Below are 21438 nucleotides of genomic sequence, written 5' to 3'. Positions count from 1 at the left end.
CCAGGTCCACCGCTCACAGCTGCACACTCATCCATAATGCATGGCACAGGTTATGAAGACCCCCTTTACCTCACCCACCCCACCCCCCCAACACTTCCCACTATTGAAAAGCCCCCAAAATATTCAACACGTAAAGAAAAGCTGCACAACTTGACTCACCAGGTGTGAAAGTGCTAAGTGGAGATAACGTGAGAGGACATGGCAAAAAACGTTGATGGCGGAGTGGAGGGTCTTTAGAATGAGTCGTTGGGTGAAGTTTGCATATGTCGATGTATGGAAGGGGAAGGGGAGGGGTTAGGTTATGGAGTGTGTGCATGATTTGTTACAATGGGAGGAAGGTGAAAATTGAAGGAAGGAGGTATGCCATACCTTTCACTACCTTATCCAGATAGTGAGCTTGGGAGATAAAAGACAGGACATATAAGGGAGGATTTTGAAACAGTGCCACTTCCAGGACAAGACAAGGGCAAGCCACGGTGTGTTAGTTTACATTTTACAGAATGTAAAGAAGAAGAAACGAGAAATGTGCAGCAGTCATGAGGCAAAAAGCATGCGCTACGACAAGCACGACAAACACGATCCGACACCGAGGGAGGTGGGATGGAGACAGGAAGAAGACCACAGGGGGGGGTGAGGGGGTGGAACACAGAGAAAGAGAAGGAGAGAAAGAGAGAAGGGAGAAGGAGAGAGAGAGAGAGGGTTACAAAAAAGTGATATGTTCAGAAAGAACATTTCAATCTGTCCCCATTTATCAACTGCCAGGATCGGCAGAATATCTCAGGGGAGTGTTTTCGAAAAGCAACATGATTGATGCACATATTACCGCCTTTAAATCTCTCAAGCAATATCTGACAGGGGGGGGGGGGGAGTGGGGGGTGAGGATGTTCGACAAAAAGCACTTTTAATCTCGAAACACCTCTGCGGACGATGAGGTCACCGGAGGCTTCGGCCGGGGGGGCCGCGCCGGACCTCCAGCGCTCCGCAGAACTCTCAATAATGAAAATTGATTTAAATTGAGATCTTTGGCTTCTTAATGGATGACACCGAGGAATATTCTTGTCCAGGGAGTGGGGATCTCAATATGGCACTTATAAAAGGCCCATCAATTATGTAAGGCCGGCATATAAAACATTCACAGTTTGGAGTCGAGGCTCAGGGATCTGCAGCAGAACACTGCGAGAGTAAACTGCTTCCTCTCTCTGAACCTGTGACAGAGCTCTCACCTTTAAGACTCTGAACTTTTGTCCCGTCTGTGTATTAAACTCAGATGTGTGACAGTTTGCAAATTTCATGTCCATTAAAATGCTTCAGCAGAAGAGGGAGGAGCTGGACAGTGTGATCCCACTTCCCTCGGAGACGCCTGTACTCATAGATATATATAAAGACTAGATGTCTCGTCTGCGTTGCCGGCCAACGGAGACGAACGTCACCACATGGCGGCCATCTTGCTAGGGGGCAGCTCACTCACCCATAACATTGTGTTGGTAGTGGTAAATAACCATAACTTGCTCAATTTTCAACCTATTTCTAAACGGTTTGGTTTGTTATAAACAACAGAGATGTAGATATAACACTGCATGCGTATGAATAATTATGTTATTTTCAAAAAAATTGATTAATTGATGCAGTGTCATAACTCATATCTCTGACGCTTATAACAAACCAGAGCGTTTAAAAATCGGTTGAAAAATTTAGCAAGTTATGGTTATTTAAAAAGTAAGTACCACTACAACACAATGTTATGTGTGAGCGAGCTGCGTCTAGCAAGATGGCCGCCATGTGCGGACGTCCGGCTCCGTCGAATGATACATCTATTCTTTATATATATCTATGTCTTTACTCTCCTGTAAGACCGCAGCTGTCAACAGAGAGGCAGTGGATCTATTGCTTTAATGACAGGACCTTTTCTTTCCAATGATATATTATTTTGGGTTGTTTATCCAACTAGAACTAATTATACTTTACGTGATACACATTTTGTAGGCAAGATATTAATCAGTAACATTCGAGTAAATGTGCACAACCATATTCTACCCCTACTTTATTTGATTATTTTAATAACTTATAGTGTTCTACTTTATTTATTTGATTTAGGGTTAGGGTTAGGGTTATTTGATTTAGCTTCTATTGATTTGTGATTGCTTGAATTGTCGATACAAGTTTTATCTTTATCTTTATTGTCAAAATCATTCTCTTGCCCTTGGATATATAGTGGAATGGAAAAACTAAATAGATATTTGAAATACTCATGTGTCCCAAATATCTCTATATTGCACATATCTATACATACATTCAACAGCACCTTACAGGTTTTAAACTAAATAAGTTATCCAAACAATAATACGGTTTTTCACTGTTATTCATAAGGGAAACCTGTACATCTTATTTTGAATATCTTTATTTGTTAAATCTCTTGTTAAACATCTGATTTGTGTGAATTTACTGCTTATTAAACTTGTACTTTAATTTAATCTATTCAGTAAATGAACTTAGTTTCATCCCACAAGAGAAGAGAGGAGAAGAAAAGAGAAGAGAAGAGAGGGGAGGAGAAGATAAGAGAACAGAACAGAACAGAACAGAACAGAACAGAAGAGAAGAGAAGAGAAGAGAAGAGAAGAGAAGAGAGGAGAGGAGGAAACACAGGATGGTAAACTTGCAAACTTGCAGCGCAGGCATCATCATGTCCTCTGGATGATCTCCGCTGATGTTCACAGGAGGTTTGAAAGTCCAGACTTTGAATATCGTGAATATAAATCACATTAAAAAACTCTCGTCGAAAACTGTCAAACCTCAGAACATCCATCAACAGAACCCCAAAATATCGTCATGCCGACCTGGCAGTGGGCACTTCATCAGAGGTCAGAGGTCAGCTATTGCTAATCTATGAACACAGCTTGGCTGCGTTCTGTTATTGCTGGAATTTACATATTAGCTCTGAGTCCTTAGGACAAACTAATGCTCATAACAGCAAAATCCTCTCTTCAGGAAAGTCAAATTTTCAATATATGGTAATTCAAACACTTTGGAAATAAAGTTGGCTTCTTCTACCTTTTTCACTATTCCCTGCGTAGAAGATTTGAACAAAAATATATAAAGAGCCAACATTTGAAACGCATGAATCACTGTTTGGCTGGCTCTGTCTTCACGGTTATGAAATCCTCTACAAAAACACACAATGCTAGATAATAACTTCTGTCTGGCTCTGCAAAACAAAGTGAAAACTCTCAGAACTTTTGGGGTTGAAGCGGTTAGAGTTTTCAAGAACAGCTCTTGACATTCGGTCAAGGTCTCGAAAAAAACTTCTCTTCGAACAAGTTTCTTTACAGAAAACTGTCGGCCGTGCTCACAAGGACTCACACACGTAAGCATTGGAAATTAATAGCAAATGGAAAGAAAGAAGGGGGGCGGGGGGGTAGGAAAGAAAGAAAGAGATGAGGAAAAGGATGAGTTCAAATGAAAGGACACCTTAGCACATTCCCACATTAAAATGCAAGAAGGCAAGCCTCAGATCCTTGAGTAAACCTGTTCATGCTTTACCGAGTTGCACAAATTCAATTAAGCATGCTTCCCACCCCCCCCCCTCTTCTCAGAATGGACCCTTCCCCTCACACCCAGCGCTTCACACACACACACACACACACACACACACACACACACACACTGGCAGACAGACAAACCCAACGCCTTTGTTGCACCCCCCCTTTTCTACACACACCCAGACCCCAGAACCCTCTTCCCCTCCTACCGATGGTGCAGTGTTCTCCGTTCCAGCCCGGGCTGCATTCACACTTGCCGTCCTTGCAGGTGCCGTGCTCGTTGCAGCGCGGGTGACACGCCCTCTGGTCACAGCCGCTGCCCATCCAGCCGTCCTCACAGCGGCAGGCGCCCGACACACAAACGCCATGGCCACCACAGTCCGCTGCACAAATCTCTGTGGGAGAGACAGGGACAGAGAAAGAGACAGGGGGGGGGGGGGACGGACACAGAGGAGGAGGAGGGATGGAAGGGGAAGACAAGGCGGTGACAGGACAGAGGCAACAAGGGTGAAGAAAAGACAAATCCAGGAGTTATTGTCAGGCAGCGGCGGCCACGCTTCACTAGCCGGTCTGATGGCGGCTGAAAAGAAATTCCTGCCACCTCATAAGGAGCAATCCGCTCTGACAATACAAATCTAATAAGTCCATTACAAAGTAAAGACATGGATTGTGGCGACCTTTGCAGACTTGTTCTTCCCCCCCGGGGGCCTCCTCTCCTTTTTTTTTTATTTTAAATTCACCTCTTTCTATCACAAAGGAGGTAAAGAGTGGAAAGAAAAATATGGCCGGAGCCTCTCGCAGGAAGAACATCGGCGCTACCATCTTGATTAAAGTGTACATTTTTTTGATTTCCTGTGTGGTACAGAGCTCGCAGCTTTGCTATTGCCAAATAGTGAGTAAATATATATTGTTTTTCTATTATAATAATTGTTTTTCTTATGTGTGGTGTATTTATTGTGTTTTTATGTCTCTATGTTCATTGTATGCACCAATAACCAGAGCAAATTCCAGTTAGGTGTAAACCTACTTGGCAATAAATACCTTCTGATTCTGATTCTGATTCTGAAAAACTGAAGGAGGTGAAGCTGCGGAGATTCACGTTTATATCTGCTGTCTTTCTTCTACCTGGAGGAGCGGTGTACAGGGGAGGGAGGAGGTCCAGGGGAAGGAAGGGCGACTGAAGCTCGGCTGGTGCCATTGTGCCGCGGCTGAAAGAACCTCCCTGCCAGGCCGAGATAGAGCCCGGCACATTACCCCCCCGTCTCATGAACACCAGGGAGAGTGTGACAAGACCACGACTCAAAGAAATTAAACACTGACAGATTACTTATTAATCGCATTGAAATGTTAACCTCTTTATTAACCATTCTGTTTCAGAAGAGGCTTAGCCGTATGGGCGACGAGGAACAATAGCCGAGTATTTCTGGCTTATTAGCCAAACCAATTCAAATATGACCACGGGGGACCCCGGCTGGAGGTAAAATCTTTTAATAAGTCAATTACTGCGTATTTTGTCATACAAATTAAATTTGAGGGGGTATTTTCACCCACAAACCATAACGTGACATTACCAGCTTAAAAGGCTTTTTAAAAAAATCACTCTTCCCCCCCAGCTAATTACAGCCGAGGCACTTTGTTAAACTACGCAAATGCTAATTTTACATTTGATTTGGAGTTACAGCGTCAGAGCAGCGTGTGAATATTGAAAATTGACACACGTACAAACAAATTAAAGTCATTACACATGCAAACGTAAAAATATATTCATTGGCGAACGATGCCTTAAGACAATATGAACACACTGGACCTGTTGAGTGATTTCATTTGCACGCATGTGGACTTTAAAATGTAGAAACTGACTCTCCTGCATTCTTCCTCTGAATTATCAGAGCAAAACATGCTGGTCAGGGAGAAACAGACTAAAACTCACTGTGAGACAACAGCTCACTGTGAAGAAACAAGTGGTGGGGGGGAAACCTTTAACATGATAAAGCTGCAATTACAGCCTGCAGGCAAACCCTCATTATCCGCGGTAAGAGTCGACCACGGTGAGAAACACCCCCGGTCCCCAGGTGGCCCGTGACCATTCGCACTAAAGGTGTAAACAAACTTTCCTCTGGGTGGAAGAACAGCAAAAGATGGCATAAAAACACACATATTAGAGATCATAAAACCCGAGGCATTGTTTTATGGGCAGTACCGGCGGCACGTCCAGGTTGTACTGTTCCGAAACCACACGAGAAAATGAGTTTGTGACTTAAAAGTATTGGGGAAGCGTGGGTGGGTTGGGGGGGATTAAAGAATCTTGAACGATATATTAAAGGCTTTCCGTCTTCGGCGTGCCCCAGTCTCCAAGGTTAGAGGCTAGTAGCTGAACCACGGCAGCGGCGGCGAGCTTAGTGTTGTATTAGAGCACAGGACGCTCGACAATGAACAGGATAAAGGAGGATAAAGAGCCGACTCATCATCATTTACAGAGCTCTTTCTTTGGCGAGGCAGACTCAGACTAACTGCCCATTTCCCCCTCGAAAATCCCCAGGATTACCTAATAGGTCATTGTGTCTGCTCGGAATATAAAGGGATTCGTGGAGTTTACCGCCGGACTCCAATTTGAGTCCTCATTTCAGAAAATGTTCTGCGAGGATCAAATTGTCTCGTCTTAATAACGGCAGCTGGAGGCGGGAACTGTATCCGACGGAGTTGATGTGATATTTACACGTGAGGTCTGAAGCTTGATTTATCTGACAGAGAATAACAATACAAATTAATATATTTTTACGGATGATATAGGTGTTTATTGTTATTTAATGAGCCTTAAAGTAAAGGAAGCTGCCGATAATGTTCAGACCTGGTGTTGACATCCGTCCTGAGAGATGCGATCACGATTCTACAGCGTTAAGTTTGTCTGTTCTCACCTGGGATTCAAATTCATCCTGATTGTGTCTTCTGTGACCTCCTGGGATTAAATCTCAATTCCCTGCTCTACATGCAAAACATTGATGCTGTTTTTACCCAGTCTGAGATTATAACAACGAAAAAATCCAGATGTTAGTGGGTGTTTTAACCAAAGGGCTAAAGAGAGCAGGTAGAGTCAGGAGGGACTGAATGAAAAGTAAAGTCTCATTAATATATTTTTACGGTTGATATAGGTGTATATTGTTATTTAATTGGCCTTAAAGAAAAAATAAACTGCCGATAATGTGTCCTGAGAGATGCGATCACGATTCTACAGCGTTAAGTTTGTCTGTCCTCACCTGGGATTCAAATTCGTCCTGATTGTGTCTTCTGTGACATCTTGGGATTAAATCTCACTTCCCTGCTCGACATGCAAAACAGTAATGTCTGTCATTAGTGTTCTCCAACACCAAATGATGCTGCTTTACCCAGTCTGAGATTATAAAAATCCAAATGTTAGTGGGTGTTTTGACCAAAGGGCTAAAGAGAGCAGGTAGAGTCAGGAGGGACTGAATGAAAAGTAAAGTCTCATTAATATATTTTTACGGTTGATATAGGTGTATATTGTTATTTAATTGGCCTTAAAGAAAAAATAAACTGCCGATAATGTGTCCTGAGAGATGCGATCACGATTCTACAGCGTTAAGTTTGTCTCTCCTCACCTGGGATTCAAATTCATCCTGATTGTGTCTTCTGTGACATCTTGGGATTAAATCTCACTTCCCTGCTCTACATGCAAAACAGTAATGTCCATTATTAGTGTTCTCCAACACCAAATGATGCTGCTTTTACCCAGTCTGAGATTATAAAAATCCAAATGTTAGTGGGTGTTTTGACCAAAGGGCTAAAGAGAGCAGGTAGAGTCAGGAGGGACTGAATGAATGAATGAATGTACAGATCGTCTCTGAAGGTAGTTTTTACTAATTCAGGAAAAGTTTTATTATCATTATGTGTTGGTCTGTGTCAATGATGCGGAGGTGACCACAAACAAATCACCATATGGGCTCTGAAGAGTGAAACTAACATCACTCAGGATGGATGTTAATAAAAGGTCTGAACAGGGTCTTTAGATTTACTCCTCAACAATAAACCAACAAGTTCACTGAAGCCTCATTAGGAGAAACATCCTTCTGTAGTTTGATGTCTCGTGACTTCTCCTCATCCTTAAGAGTCCAAGACGGTATATTCTGTTTCTCACGCTCGGCCGAGTCCCGACTGCCACGAGACATCAGTCCCCGTGGACAAAATATAAAAACAATGGCAACAATCCTCTGGAGCAGAAAAACTTGTGAGATTTGTGCCAGCGTGAAGAAATCTGCAGCACAACGAGGAGCATTAACTCGCATTAGATCATTCCTCTGACAACTTCTCCCTCGTCTCTGCCGACGAAGCATGTGGCGATCGTGGCTGAGAACCGCTCATAAGAGAAATAACTTCAGGACAGAATCATAGCACAGATTGATTGCTAGCTGTGGACCCCCGACTGATCGCTGATGTGAAGAATTTGGGCTTTTATGTGACAATTTTGTTTTAATATCATCAGAAATATTTACTTCTGTGGGGAGCAATTGCCAAGATTATAATCAATCAAACAGTGAACAAAGGGATTCTGAGGGGGACGTTATCGCAGATGAGATGACAGAAGGTGTCAAGGTCGGAACATGATGTTACAAACATTGAAGAGTAAAGAAATTGTTCTGGATACAGTAGAATATCGACTGTTTGTGGAAACCGTTTGTCTGGAGCTGAGGATCAATACGAAAGAGAGATGACACAACTGAGGAAACGTCTAAAACTACAAACAAGACAACAGATAATGTTTTTATCTCCACAGCTGTGACTCATCTGTATTAGAGCTCAGTCTTTGTTTTATTTCTTTATTTACTGAATTGGTAGTGAAAGTATATTTTCCTTTTTTTATCCAATGCTCCTTTAACACGCATCATTAAAAAAGCAGCTGAATTTATAGAAGCAGCTCAGATGGTAGCACAAATGTTGTTTCCACTCTGCAGGAAAGAAAATGAAGCCATGTTCTCCACGAATGTACTTATGTTTTACAACTTGTTTACAGCTGAGTTAGCACCGGCCCTTGGAAGGAGAATGTCGGGGGGGAGGCACTCACCTGTGGAGCAGTCGTGTCCCGTCCAGTTGGGATCGCAGCTGCAGGTTCCGGTGTCCGCCAGGAACGCTCCGTGTCCAGAGCACTGGTCCATGCAGGAGGCCCTGGGGCTCTCACATCCGGGCCCCCCCCAGCCCACAAAGCAGTGGCACTCTCCCTGGACGCACACCCCTCGCCCGGAGCATGTCGGGTCCAGGCAGTCCACTAGAAGGGGTCCAAAGAGACAATGTCAGACACAACAGTCACCCGCTGGGACTCTCTCTGTCAGCAGCAACCTGTCGCCTCTGCTTGAGCTCCAGTTAAGTGACAAAGGCAGAAGGGAAGCACACAGAACAGAAGAGGGGAGAGAGGACGCTCACTTTCTCTAAAGAAACGACACAGAAAAGATTCACAAACAAGCAAATCCAACATCTGTTTTCACTCCAGGGGTCGACTGCAGGTACTGCCCACTCTCCTGCTGTGAGATTCCCCATCATCTCACAGTGAAAACTCATCCCACAAAGAGAAAGTGCCTTGATGGGAGTTTGTTTATCGAAAGATGTGAGTTTTTTCCTGCCAGCACACGTGAAGAAACTCTAGATAATGTCTGGATGAGCTTTAGGAGATAGATGCAGAACTGCAAATAAAACTACAATAATAAGAGCCACACACAGAAAAGAAGAAGTCAAAGACAAAGATGTCAGATGTGAAAGATAAGGAGATCCAAGGTGCAGTGGTCATTTGCTCTAAACAGAAATGTGGTGTGGTGATGGGAGTTTGTTTATTGAAAGATAAACTCCTGAAATGTGAGTTTTTTCCTGCCAGAACACGTGAAGAAACTCTAGATAACGTCTGAATGAGCTTTAGGAGATTTACATTACATTACATTACTATTCATTTAGCTGACGCTTTTATCCAGAGCGACTTACAATAAGTGCATCAACCCCGAGGGTACAAACCAAGAACAACAAGAATCAAGAAAGTACAATTTCTTCAAAAATAAAGCAAAACTACAAAATGCTAAAAGTAAGTGCCCTTTTAGTGCTACTAAATTGTTAGTTTCAAAAATTGTTAATATTTTTTTTTTTATTATTTTTTATTTTTTATTTTTTATTTTTTATTTTTTATTTTTTATTTTTTATTTTTTATTTTTTATTTTTTATTTTTTATTTTTTATTTTTTATTTTTTATTCAAGGTATAGTCGGAAGAGGTGTGTTTTTAGTTTGCGGCGGAAGATGTGTAAACTTTCTGAAGGAGATGGATGCAAATCTGAAAATAAACTAAATAATAGGAGCTGAAGAGAAGAAGAAGTCAGAGTGAAATATGTCAGATGTGAAAGATAACGCAGTGGTCATGTGCTCTAAACAGAAATGTGGTGCTCCCCGTGGTGGATGTGCTTGAACGCTCCACAGAGTTCCCTGTTGTCGTGGACGTGTTTAACCGGATTATCTCCTGCTGTGTTCTTCACATGTGCAAAGACAAAGTGCAGACATCACTGCATGGACATCCTCTGAAAGTGGCCGCACTGAAGAACACCTCTTCCCAAAAAACAAATTGCCTTAACAGGAGCTTGTTTATCCAAAATAAACAAGCTCAACAAGTGCATTAAAGTAAGAGACACCAGGAATTAGATATAGGAATTGATTGATTGATTGATCTGCCAAAAAATTAAAAAATAAAAGAAACCTCAAACCACAGTAGCAGCATCAATAACAATTATCTAAACCCAATAAAAACCTAAAAACAAAGCTCTTCATGTATAAGAAGTAGGGTTGCAAAGGGGCGGAAACTTTCCGGAAACTTTCCGGAAACTTTCCATGGGAAGTTAAGCACGGGAATTTTGGGAATTTTGATTCCAATTGTTTGGCTTACTATTAATATCTCTGGCATTGCATTAGTGTTTTTTTACAAACTTTCTTCTCATCTTATTCTACAGAACAATGCCACGTGCACTCTCTCATGTGTGGAAACATTTCACCCCATCCAATGTAGAAGGAAAGGCTGTGTACATGAGCAAATACTGTGCAAAGACCTATGTTAAGAATGACAACGATGCAGAAGCATATAGTCAAGTGCCCAAAGTTTCCTCAGGGCTCTAATCAGCCTATGACAAAACAAAATGTTTATATTTATGTCTGTATATGGCAAGGTAAATACAGTTAGTATAAATTACCTATAACATTTCCAGTTTATTCCCGTTTATTCCCGTTAATTCCCGTATATTCCCGTATATTCACGTTTATTCACGTTAATTCCCAAGGCAAGTTTCCAACTTTGAATATTCCCGGAATTTTTTAACCCTAATAAGAAGTGAACAGTAGTCTGTGTTTTTGCCGTGTCCAGCTGCCAAACATGCATCACTCCATTGTAGGCTTTATATTAGCAGTTCCAAAATGCCCATTAATAGGTGGTAAAGTAGAAAATAGGGTTAAGTGAGTAAAAGCCCGGGGCCACATGAGAGACTTCTCGGTTCAACTTTAATTCGTATGCAAATATCAAATTAAGGGTCCGTTTCTATAGCTTCTCCTCCCTTGACTTGTCGTTAACTGAGCGCTCACGTGGTAAGGTGCAAGGGGTTGTGGGAGCGTCCAATCTAAATAACATTCCTCCTGCCAGACAATATCTGTACGGTACACACAGATGGCATATGGGCGCCGAGCCGCAGCCGAGCCGGAGAGCAGTGGGGCCGCGGCGTGGCAGCTCCCCTTTACCACGACATAAATGGGTATAAAGGCCGTTATGGTGAGACAAACAGGATCTCTCGCCTCTTAGCAGATGGTTTCGGGCACCAGGCACAAAGATCAGAGGCTAACTGACAAGCAACTCTCTCCTGGCAATTAATCATCGCGGCTGAAGGTCGCCCGGAAGAAAGGTAGAAATGTTAAAGGGCCCTGGTCCGCCGTCCCCTCCACTCCTCGTGGCTGGCACTTCACCCGAAATAGAATGGGGGCCTATGGATGTCACCAACCCCCATTTATCAAAGTCCCGGGGCCCATTTTTCATCCTGAACTGAGAGCCTTCAAGAGATGACAAACACAATGGCTCCTTCAATCCTATCTGGTCAAGCTTCACCCAGAGTCATGAATGTGGAGTTCCTCAGGGATTAACATCAGACTCTGTGTGTGTGTGTGTGCATCTCAAACAGAAAAGATCATTTCACATTAAAATAATTCCTTATATTCATGATCTATCCAGGAAAAATCACCAAATATGTATTATGTGATGAGTTATGGCTATGGCGTTTCTATTAAGACCATATTGTTTGCGTTTGTTTGTTGTTGGCAGGATTATACAAAAGCTCTGAGATGGATTTCCACAAAATCGGTGGTGCAGATCTGGATCAGAAGACAGATCTACAAATTTCTTTTCTCTTTCTTTAACATTGAGAGATTTATCAACATTTTCATAGATTTCTCAGAGAATAATTCATTGATGTTTAGGGGACTGATATTAATGAGTGTGTGCAATTTGGAATTAATTTTTGATCCTCTGAGTGCTTTTGTTGCTAGCAAAGATTTTTCAAATGTCATTACAAGTAGAGTTTCTTTGACCTGTAGGGACACATGACCAGGACGTATTAAAACAATCACCTTCTTCGCAGTTCTCCCCCTTGTAGCCCGGGTTGCAGATGCAGGTTCCCACGATGCAGGTCCCATGGCTGCTGCACGTGATATCGATGCACTGGTTGGTGGGAACGTCACACTCGGCGCCCTTCCAGCCGCTGTGACACATGCAGCGACCTTTAAGGTATTGACCATTCCCGCTGCATAGCACCGGACAGGCGGCTTTGAAAAGAGCAGACGGCACACATCCGTTTTGAATGGACTCCTCCAAGCATGGCTTCAAAGAATAGGGAGCTGGTGCTGAAAGCCTCGGTCTGACAATGAGCTTCGGCGGCAAAACGATCGGAGGTTCAACTTTCCTCTGTGCAACATGCAGCATAGATTATTGCACTTGGAATTACAGATTCTAGAAATATCACTTTCACATTTGTGTGGCTGTTAAAATAAAAAAACCAGATGGATAAGAGACGTGTATAGAGTTTTATCTGACAGAGAATAACAATACAAGGTAAAGTCTCATTCATAGATGTTTACGGTTGATATAGGTGTATATTGTTATTTAATTGGCCTTAAAGTAAAATAAACTGCCGATAATGTTCAGACCTGGTGTTGACATCCGTCCTGAGAGATCTGATCACGATTGGACAGCGTTAAGTTAGTCTGACAATGAGCTTCGGCGGCAAAACGATCGGAGGTTCACTTTCCTCTGTGCAACATGCAGCATAGATTATTGCACTTGGAATTACAGATTCTAGAAATATCACTTTCACGATTGTGTGACTGTTAAAAAGTAAAAAGGGATGTGTAAAGATGCGACTAAAACAAACCACTTCAACAAATACAGCCTTGATTTCAATCCTGCAATTTAAAGCTCTGTCCTTTACAGTCAGTCGAGAGCTCTTTTATGTGTGATCACCACACAGCTTTAGAAGTGACAGAGGTAAAAGTGAAGCACGGGGAGCGGCATCGAAACAGATCTGAAGAACGATTAAAAGTAAACGACAAATTAAAACGGCTTTGTTCTTGTCGTGCGGTGAATACAATTTGGTCAGCGACGTGAAACGCCGTGTGTGTGAGAACGATGATGGATAGAAACACTTCTTTACGACGGAGGGATGAACTCACCTCGCCCGCAGTCGGGTCCTTTGAATCCCAGGAAGCAGCGGCACGCTCCGGACACGCAGTCGCCGTTCCCGAAGCAGTTACTGGGACAGTCGTCCAGAGATTCTGCAAGAAGGCAATCAGCAGCTTTTCTGAGTCATGTGTCTTGAGAAAACAAAAAAAAACATTTTCCTCCCACACATTCTCCATGGCTTGATTATTATCCCCCCCACTTTTGTCCTAATGACAGTGATAAACACCAGCCTCCGATGCTGTCAACATTTCGGTTTCTTCCGCGAAAAAATAACCTTTTTGAGAGTGTTACTAATGTCAGGAGGGAGAATTGACTAAGAGAGTAAACAAGTGTTGTGATCGTCTCGGGCTTCGAGTCACGAAGCAGATAAACACTCAGACACTGCACAGAGTGATACGTGTGATAAGTGGCAAACCCAACTCGACACTTTCAACACAAGCAGGTGATTTAAAACTGCAGCAGCACTAGCACCATACTGAAATAAGTCAAGTAAATAATATTAATTTGCACTTTTCATAGCGTACAATGCGGCTTAAGGTGCTTTACGGTGGCAGAGACGTCTCTCACAAGTGCAAAAAGTGACAACAAGAGCCACACACAATGGAAACACAACCACGACGGAATTGAGCAACAACTGATGTTGACGGTGAAGGAGCAGCTCTACCGTAACACCTCAAATAGACAAGCATCACATTTTTAAGCGGCGCCTGGCTCGATCATAGTTGGTAACACTGCTCGTTTGGCTGTCAACACCATTTGTCACTCACTGCTGTTGCGGTTGTGTTTCCCATTGTGTTGTGGATTTTGTTGTCACTTTTGCTTTTGTGTTTTGGCTCGTACGTTTGTGTTTTTCCTTTAATGTGCAACAGAACAACAGAAGCTTTAAGGGACATGAAGCGTTAGGACAGTAAAAGATGTTAAAACAATATTAACAAAAATCAGCACAGCTACAGAAAGCTGCTTCACCGTATTTTTTGCAGTTGACCACTGAGCAATCATGAACATATTTTCCTCTATGGTGTTAATTAAAATAAAATCGTAAGTGTTTCTGCTTCATGTACTAGCAAAAGCAGATACAACACAAACAATTGTGTTGTATCAGGTTATAGTAGAAACTTGTCTAGCTCCATTTTGGCTAAAAATCTAAATAGTGTGAGATTAAACTTGATTGAAAAACCACTGGTGCGATTGATTTCAAGAAAAATTAATTAAAATAAAAAGTGTAAGAAATACATAAATACATTTTATTGTGTTCCTCTCCAGTGAAAATCCAAATACAACTTTATTTTCAGGCTGAAATAATCTTGCAGTGATTAAAGCCTCTGATCAAAAAACTGGTTTTAATATGTCTGCTCAGTACAACAGTTTATAAGACATTACAATCAATATTCCTAATGCTTGAAAATGGCTTTCAGTCCTCTTTTTCCTATTCAAGTTCTAAGAATATCATTATTTCTCTCCTTCTAAGAAAAAAGCTGCATAGAAATACACGTTCCCCTATAAATAGAAACCAGTATTTTCAATGGGAGCTCGGCTGCATTTGACATTACAGTATTTACGTCTTGTGCATCCACTGGTTGTGATTCATCTCCTCTCTGGTTGATTGTGTAGCTTTATTCTTTTTTCCTCACAATCTAGGGCATTTCTTATCCAATGCAAACAGAGCATTTGCCATCTTGTCTGCTGATGTAACTTAAAATCAAACAAACGACAAAATAACTATTTCTACCTCCGTGTTCTGCCACTTGCTTTTATTAGGAACAAAAGTGACCCGTGATCTCGGAGGTGCTCGACAGAGGCAGCATGTCCGGGGGGGGGGAAACACGACGCTCGCCGAATTAAGCCTGAAATGGTGCTGAAAAATATTCAGTCTTGTCCGTTGCCTCCAGGCAGCCGAGGCTCTGAGGCAAAACTTACTGAACAAAGGATCTCTTGTGCTCCACAAAGGGGCGAGAAATGTGAGCCGTGGATTCAGCTTCCCTTTACTCTGGAGAGTCAATCATCACGGAGGATGCAACTCAAGACAGAGAGAGAGAAAAGACAAAGAGAGAGAGAGAATGGGGGGGGGGAAGGAGACGGAGACGGAGGCAGACCAGAGGTACAGTAAAATAAAAAAATAAAAAGAGAGAGAGAGAGCTGGGAAATACAGACTGATGTCTTCTGTGCTGCCGGCTTGACTTTGCCATGTTGTGTTGCTCAAAGCTCGGGAAACCAGCTGAGTCTGTGTGTGTGTGTGTATGATTGTGTGTGTCTGTGTGTGTCTGTGTGTGTGTGGGGGGGGGGACTATCCTCCAGCGTGGTGCAGGCAAATCTGCATTTTACTGGCGTTTTGATTTTGAACTACAGTAGGAGGCCTGGGCTTCTCTGTGTTGCTGTGTCAGTGTGTGTGTGTGTGTTTGTGTGTGTGTGTGTGTGTGTGTGTGTGTGTGTGTGTGTGTGTGTGTGTGTGTGTGTGTGTGTGTGTGTGTGTGTGTGTGTGTGTGTGCGTGCGTGCGTGCGTGCGTGCGTGCGTGCGTGCGTGCGTGCGTGCGTGCGTGCGTGCGTGCGTGCGTGCGTGCGTGCGTGTGTGTGTGTGTGTGTGTGTGTGTGCGGGTGGGTGGCAGTTGGGAAAATGAGGTGTGGTGTGTGTGCATACTTGCCATTAGAAATTCCTCCCAGAAGTATAATTATGCCGGGGAGATTCTTGGCGTAAATCTTGCCGCTCATGCACACCGGGCCCAGAAAAAAAACCAACAACCTAAGTGGGTTTGTAATTTACTGCTCACCTAGCGATGCACGGAAAGATCTAACTTTCAAAACCGCATTTCCCTGACATATTAAGCATCAAGGCAGTTATTCTGTTCCACATTAATGTTCCTCTCATTAAGCTTATCTTACCTTTATCGATCATGGGGTATTTCCTTTTGGGGAACAACAAGCCGAGCAGAGTTTAATTGATCAATCTGCTCCGGTTCTGAACGCTGACGCAGTTTAGCAGACTTCACCCCCCCCCCCCCCCCATGTCGAAAACGCCTGTTTCCTCCGAGAGCAGGATGGGGAGGCCATGAATATCTCTTAGCCGCACACTCGACATAGGCCAACGCATAAATCATGGATTCAAGCAGGGCTTCATTGAAATTCATTACCCTTCATATCAGGGGAGCTAACTATTGTGTGAGTCTCTGCAGCCGGCGAGGACAGAGGCAGGTTTAATCAGAGGCTTGCCACGCTCTCCCAGGATGCTCAGCACCTCTGAATGATGGGCCGCCGCGTGCAGAGTGAGACAGGATGGGGCGAGACGTTAGCAGTAAGTCTTTCTTCCCTTCTTGCTTTGCTTCCCCCTGTATAGGAAGCCACGTTTGGACGAAAGCATGTCTGGCAGCAGGCAGCAGGGACAAATGGCTTCATGCTTCAGAGGGCTGTGAGACAAAACATTCAGTACATCTCAGATTGCCACGGAGCCGCTGCCAAGTAATGAGGAGTAACCCAAATTAAAGACGGGGACACTCTATCCCCCAGATGCCTCGTGGGCACGGCTACGTGCAAACCTTCCATTTAAAGTGCAACTTCAGCCTCGGCTCAGAGACTCACTCCACCCACTGCATCATTTTGAACAATGCTTAAAAAACTGGTGGCTGAGGGAGTGGGTGAATGTAACGTTAGTCAGGAGGCCAACGTTAAAGTGAACGTCAGAGTCATTTGCAAAGCTATGTAATTGCGATGACATGAATATGTCCATAGGGGACACTGTGATGTCCTCTATCCAGGTGTGTGTTGGCACTGCAGTGACACGTCTTCCTGAGAGAATGTGTGTCGGAGGGAGGCGCCCGAGCCAAGGCTACGCTACTGGAACAGGACCAGACCACATTTAGTAAATTAACACAATATCCTGTGTGTGATAATGAACCAGTAGCTTATGAATCTCTAAACGATGTGGAGAGATGTCCCCAAACAGTGGAAACCATAGCCCCTATTCCACTGGTCTAAAAACCCACTGACATACGCTAACATTTGGCTTTTGTCTGCGATATAAACGGAAAGAATCGGCCTTTACTCCAAGGTCAATGAAAAACCTGCATGAACCTGCTAATATGGGTTTAAAGGAGTGTGTTTGTAGGGAGGTTGGAAAACTAACACTACTGGAATAACATCCATTTGATTAGAAACCATTAACGTGTAAATGTCATGATGCAGAAACGATTTAAACATCGGCCAACCGGCTCCAAGAGGAAATTACCTTATGAGCCATGTTCAACACATGATAAACATAGTTGTATACATCTGGTAAGAAAACAATAATGTTTTTTAATCACAGTGCCTTCATATTATTGACAGCTTATGAATCTCTAAATGATGTGGAGAGATTTCCCCAAAAAGTGGAATCCATAGCCTCTTTTCCACTGGTCTAAAAACCCACTGACATCCGCTAACATTTGGCTTTTGTCTGCGATAACGGATCGAATCGGCCTTCACTCGGAGGTCAATGAGAAACCTGCTAATTTGGGTTTAAAGGAGTGTGTTTGTAGGGAGGTGGGAAAACTAACACAACTGGAATAACATCCATGATTAGAAACCATTAACGTGTAAATGTCATGATGCAGAGATGTTTTAAACATCGGCCTACAAGCTCCAAGAGGAAATTACATTATGAGCCATGTTCAACACATGATAAACATATTTTTATACATCTGGTAAGAAAATAATAATGTTTTTCATCACCGTGCCTTCATATTATTGACAGCTTATGAATCTCTAAATGATATAGAGAGATTTCCCCAAACGTTGAATCCATAGCCTCTTTTCCACTGGTCTAAAAACCCACTGACATCCGCTAACATTTGGGTTTTGTTTGCAATGATAAAGGGAAAGAATCGGCCTTCACTCCAAGGTCAATGAGAAACCTGCATGAACCTGCTAATATGGGTTTAAAGGAGAGTATTTGTAGGGATGTGGGAAAACTAAAGCTACTGGAATAACATCTAGCTAACATCTTGTTTAGAAACCATTAACGTGTAAATGTCATGATGCAGAGACATTATATTCATCTGCCAACAAGCTCCAAGAGGAAATGACATTATGAGCCATGTTCAACACGTGATAAACATATTTTTATACATCTGGTAAGAAAACAATAATGTTTTTCATCACAGTGCCTTCATATTATTGAGTTTACAGGTAAATAGAAACAGTAGTAGAGCTCACGATGCTTCACCGACGGTCAAATGAGACATTTTCTCTCCCACCAACACCGCGGCAAACACACTAAAATCATTTCACTGCCGGTGTCTGATAAACAATGCAGCTTGTGTCTCTCGCCTGTTCTGGATATCGCTCACATACATTTTCTATACCTGGGTTCCTCCACCTGAAGGTCAACTCCATCCCTCCACGGCTCAATACAATCCAGGCAGTTGGTGAGATTCAATTTCTGCTGAAGGGCACTTAACCGGTGACCCATTTTAGAAAAGGGCCCCTCTCTGCCCCCCCGAGCAGATCAGCTCCAATACAAAATGAACAGACGCAGGATTCCAGCTCTGAGTGAGTCGGCCCCGCCCCTTCCTGTCCCCGGCCGCCTCGCAGAATACCTCATCGACTCGTGTTTACCGTGATGCAAAACCACGGGAGGGCCTCCTCCGACGCTCAGCCGAGAAGACGTATAACATAACCCCCCCCCGGTTGTGTCATATCACATATTACGTATTGAATTACGGTCGTTGTTGGCACAGCGAAGGGGGGGGGGGCGGCACGGTGCATCTCTCGCCTGTCTCCTCTCGGTGTTCCACTGATGTTGAGGACAGCTCCTCATCGATCTGCTGCCTGGCACGACCCCTTGTGTCACAGATGGACTCTGGCCCAGGAGCTTTTAATTAAAGAGCATGTGAGAACAGCTCCCAGCTGTGCAAGCCGACACCTCGGGCCCTCTCGCACCTCGCCCGGTACAGCCGTGCTAATCAAAGGCGCTTTAGGGAGAACAAAGAGGTGGCGTGCAAACCCAGAATCACCTTCAAAAAAAAAGATATATAAAAAAAAGGACGTGTGTCTGAAACGCAAGCTGTGTGCCGAGTTCAGAGTCAGAGGAGGAAGGAGGAAGGAATATCTCTCCCCCCGACTTTGATATATGGAAAGCAGATGGAAATTGGAGCAAATCATGATCAAAAATGGCACTAGCAGGAGGGTACAATCATACTTTGAATTGTATGCAAATGGTTCCCAGAAGCCGGACCCCTGATTCGCTCGCGAGACACTCGGGCTAATGAGGATATTATGATCTCTCAATGCTCCACTCCGGGGCATGGCAGGATGGCACTGATGTCCTGATTTTTGTAATATTCATCTTCACCTTGATTAACCTGCACTCTCCTTGACTATTGAAATCGGTCAGAAACGGGTCTCTGACTCATGGCCCCGGAGTCGGGAGCTGTTGTGGATCGCTGCTGGTTGGTATTATAGGGATTATGTGGGTTTTGCTATTACAGGTTTCAGTGGCGGGTCGTGCTCGGGGGGGCGCTCACCTATGGCTGTGGTGAGGAAGGAGACGGTTTCGGTGTCTTTTCCGTCGTTGTAGATGGCCAGATGCCAGATGCCCGAGTCCATGTACTGGATAAATCCCGTGTCGTGGGTGGTGATGGGCGCCAGGCTCCGCTGCATGGCCGCGGGTCCCTCCAGGCCGTGGAAGTCCTGGGCCAGGAGCCGCCGTCCGTCCAGGAGCTCCACAAAGTCAAACTGTGGACAGACACAGGGAGAGTGAGACAGAACGACGGAGCGGAACCGCAGACGTGCCATTAGAGTGACATGTGAGACGTGAGTGCTCTCAGCCCTCTTTATGGCGGCGCGTCATGTGGTCTGCATGAATAACTCATCATTCCAGAGGAGCTGGAGTAAGTCCTGGAACATCGGGGCTGGAGAGGCTGTGTGATAATCTCCTCTTCCACATATATCTCATGTGAAAGGCTGTTCAAAGCCATCACAGTAGAAGCTGGGGTGAAAAATAAATGTAACTTACTTACTGTTTACCAAATAACGTCTGCAAAGATTTTGCTTCATATCAACAGTGACTCAATGAATAGCAATGAGGCAGCGTTTTGGTTTTCATCTGCATAAAGAGAGAAGTCCTGACTCATGCGCCACTCCGCGAGCAATCAGTCACAGAGCGGCAAAACTCCGGCAGATTAGATTCTTTGAAGTAAAAATAGAGGGAAGAGACAAACATGACGCTTGGACGGAGAAAATGAATCACACTGGACGTTAGTGCAGACGCAGAAAAAGAAACAAAGCCACGAAACGATATGTTGAACTACAGTTGCGTTTACAGCACAAATGTAAACTCTGTGAACCGAGCAGCCAGACGTGATTAATAGCTCGATGCATCTGATTCTGTGCAGCACCGAGATGGGGAATTAGCGCAAAGAAAAATCTCCTGTTCTTGGCCCCTGAGCTCTGTGTTGTTTCCTTTGTGTGATTCATTGATGATACTGAACCTGAAAGAAATTTGCCATAAATCCTTTCGTGCAACAAAGAAAGTGATTCATAACACAATAGAGAGATGTATGAATTGGTTTGTATTCATGATGCGTAGCAGCGCGGTGAGATAGATTCTTATTCTGCGGCAGATGAGGGAAGAATAAGAAAATAAGAAAAGAGGCTGAATCCTTATACGACACAGGCAGGAGTGATTTTAAGTTGTTTCACAAGGAATCATATTTTTTACAACTTGCTGCTGTTTATCACAAACAAAACATAACGATTTCCTCACTGAAAAACATGGAAATGGGCCAAGACAGAGCCCCAGACACTTTTAGAGTTTAAACTCGGAATAAACACAACAGAGGCTACATCCATGCTGATGCTTTTTCGTTTTAAACTCTCCATCTAAGCGTTTTAGCTTCGTAATGATGTAAAGATATATATTTAGATGTATATATTTTAGGGCTGGGCAAGTTAACTCGTTTCAATCGAGTTAACTCAAGTGATGAGTTAACTCGATTAATTATTTTATCTCGCATTAACTCAGGTTTGATTATTTATTGTTTTATTGTGAAAGTCAGGCTTTTATTTTGTGAAAGTCTGTTGCTGAATGCTGCAGAACAGGAAAAAAGAAAATAATTGGCGGATAAACAATCGAGTTAACTCATCACTTGAGTTAACTCGATTAAAACGAGTTAACTTGCCCA

At 43.4% G+C, this 21438-nt stretch overlaps 1 protein-coding gene across 6 annotated transcripts in view; it reads right to left on the bottom strand.

Annotated features, from left to right (window-relative positions):
- tenm4 (teneurin transmembrane protein 4) overlaps positions 1 to 21438 on the bottom strand; it is a 135388-nt gene that overhangs the window by 61291 nt on the left and 52659 nt on the right. For 5 of the 6 annotated variants that reach the window (XM_061073113.1, XM_061073114.1, XM_061073110.1 and 2 more), the window contains 5 exons: positions 19780 to 19990; positions 13279 to 13380; positions 12181 to 12375; positions 8614 to 8814; positions 3746 to 3931 (listed from right to left, as the gene is read on the bottom strand). In XM_061073113.1, coding sequence (XP_060929096.1) covers positions 3746 to 3931; positions 8614 to 8814; positions 12181 to 12375; positions 13279 to 13380; positions 19780 to 19990 — 895 coding nt within the window. Of the gene's footprint in view, positions 1 to 369; positions 397 to 3745; positions 3932 to 8613; positions 8815 to 12180; positions 12376 to 13278; positions 13381 to 19779; positions 19991 to 21438 lie in introns of all 6 variants that reach the window. The other variant, XM_061073111.1, reaches the window with a different exon arrangement.

Source organism: Limanda limanda, chromosome 6 (assembly GCF_963576545.1).
Source record: "Limanda limanda chromosome 6, fLimLim1.1, whole genome shotgun sequence".
Taxonomy (NCBI): domain Eukaryota; kingdom Metazoa; phylum Chordata; class Actinopteri; order Pleuronectiformes; family Pleuronectidae; genus Limanda; species Limanda limanda.
This window is presented reverse-complemented; position numbering and strand designations above follow the sequence as displayed.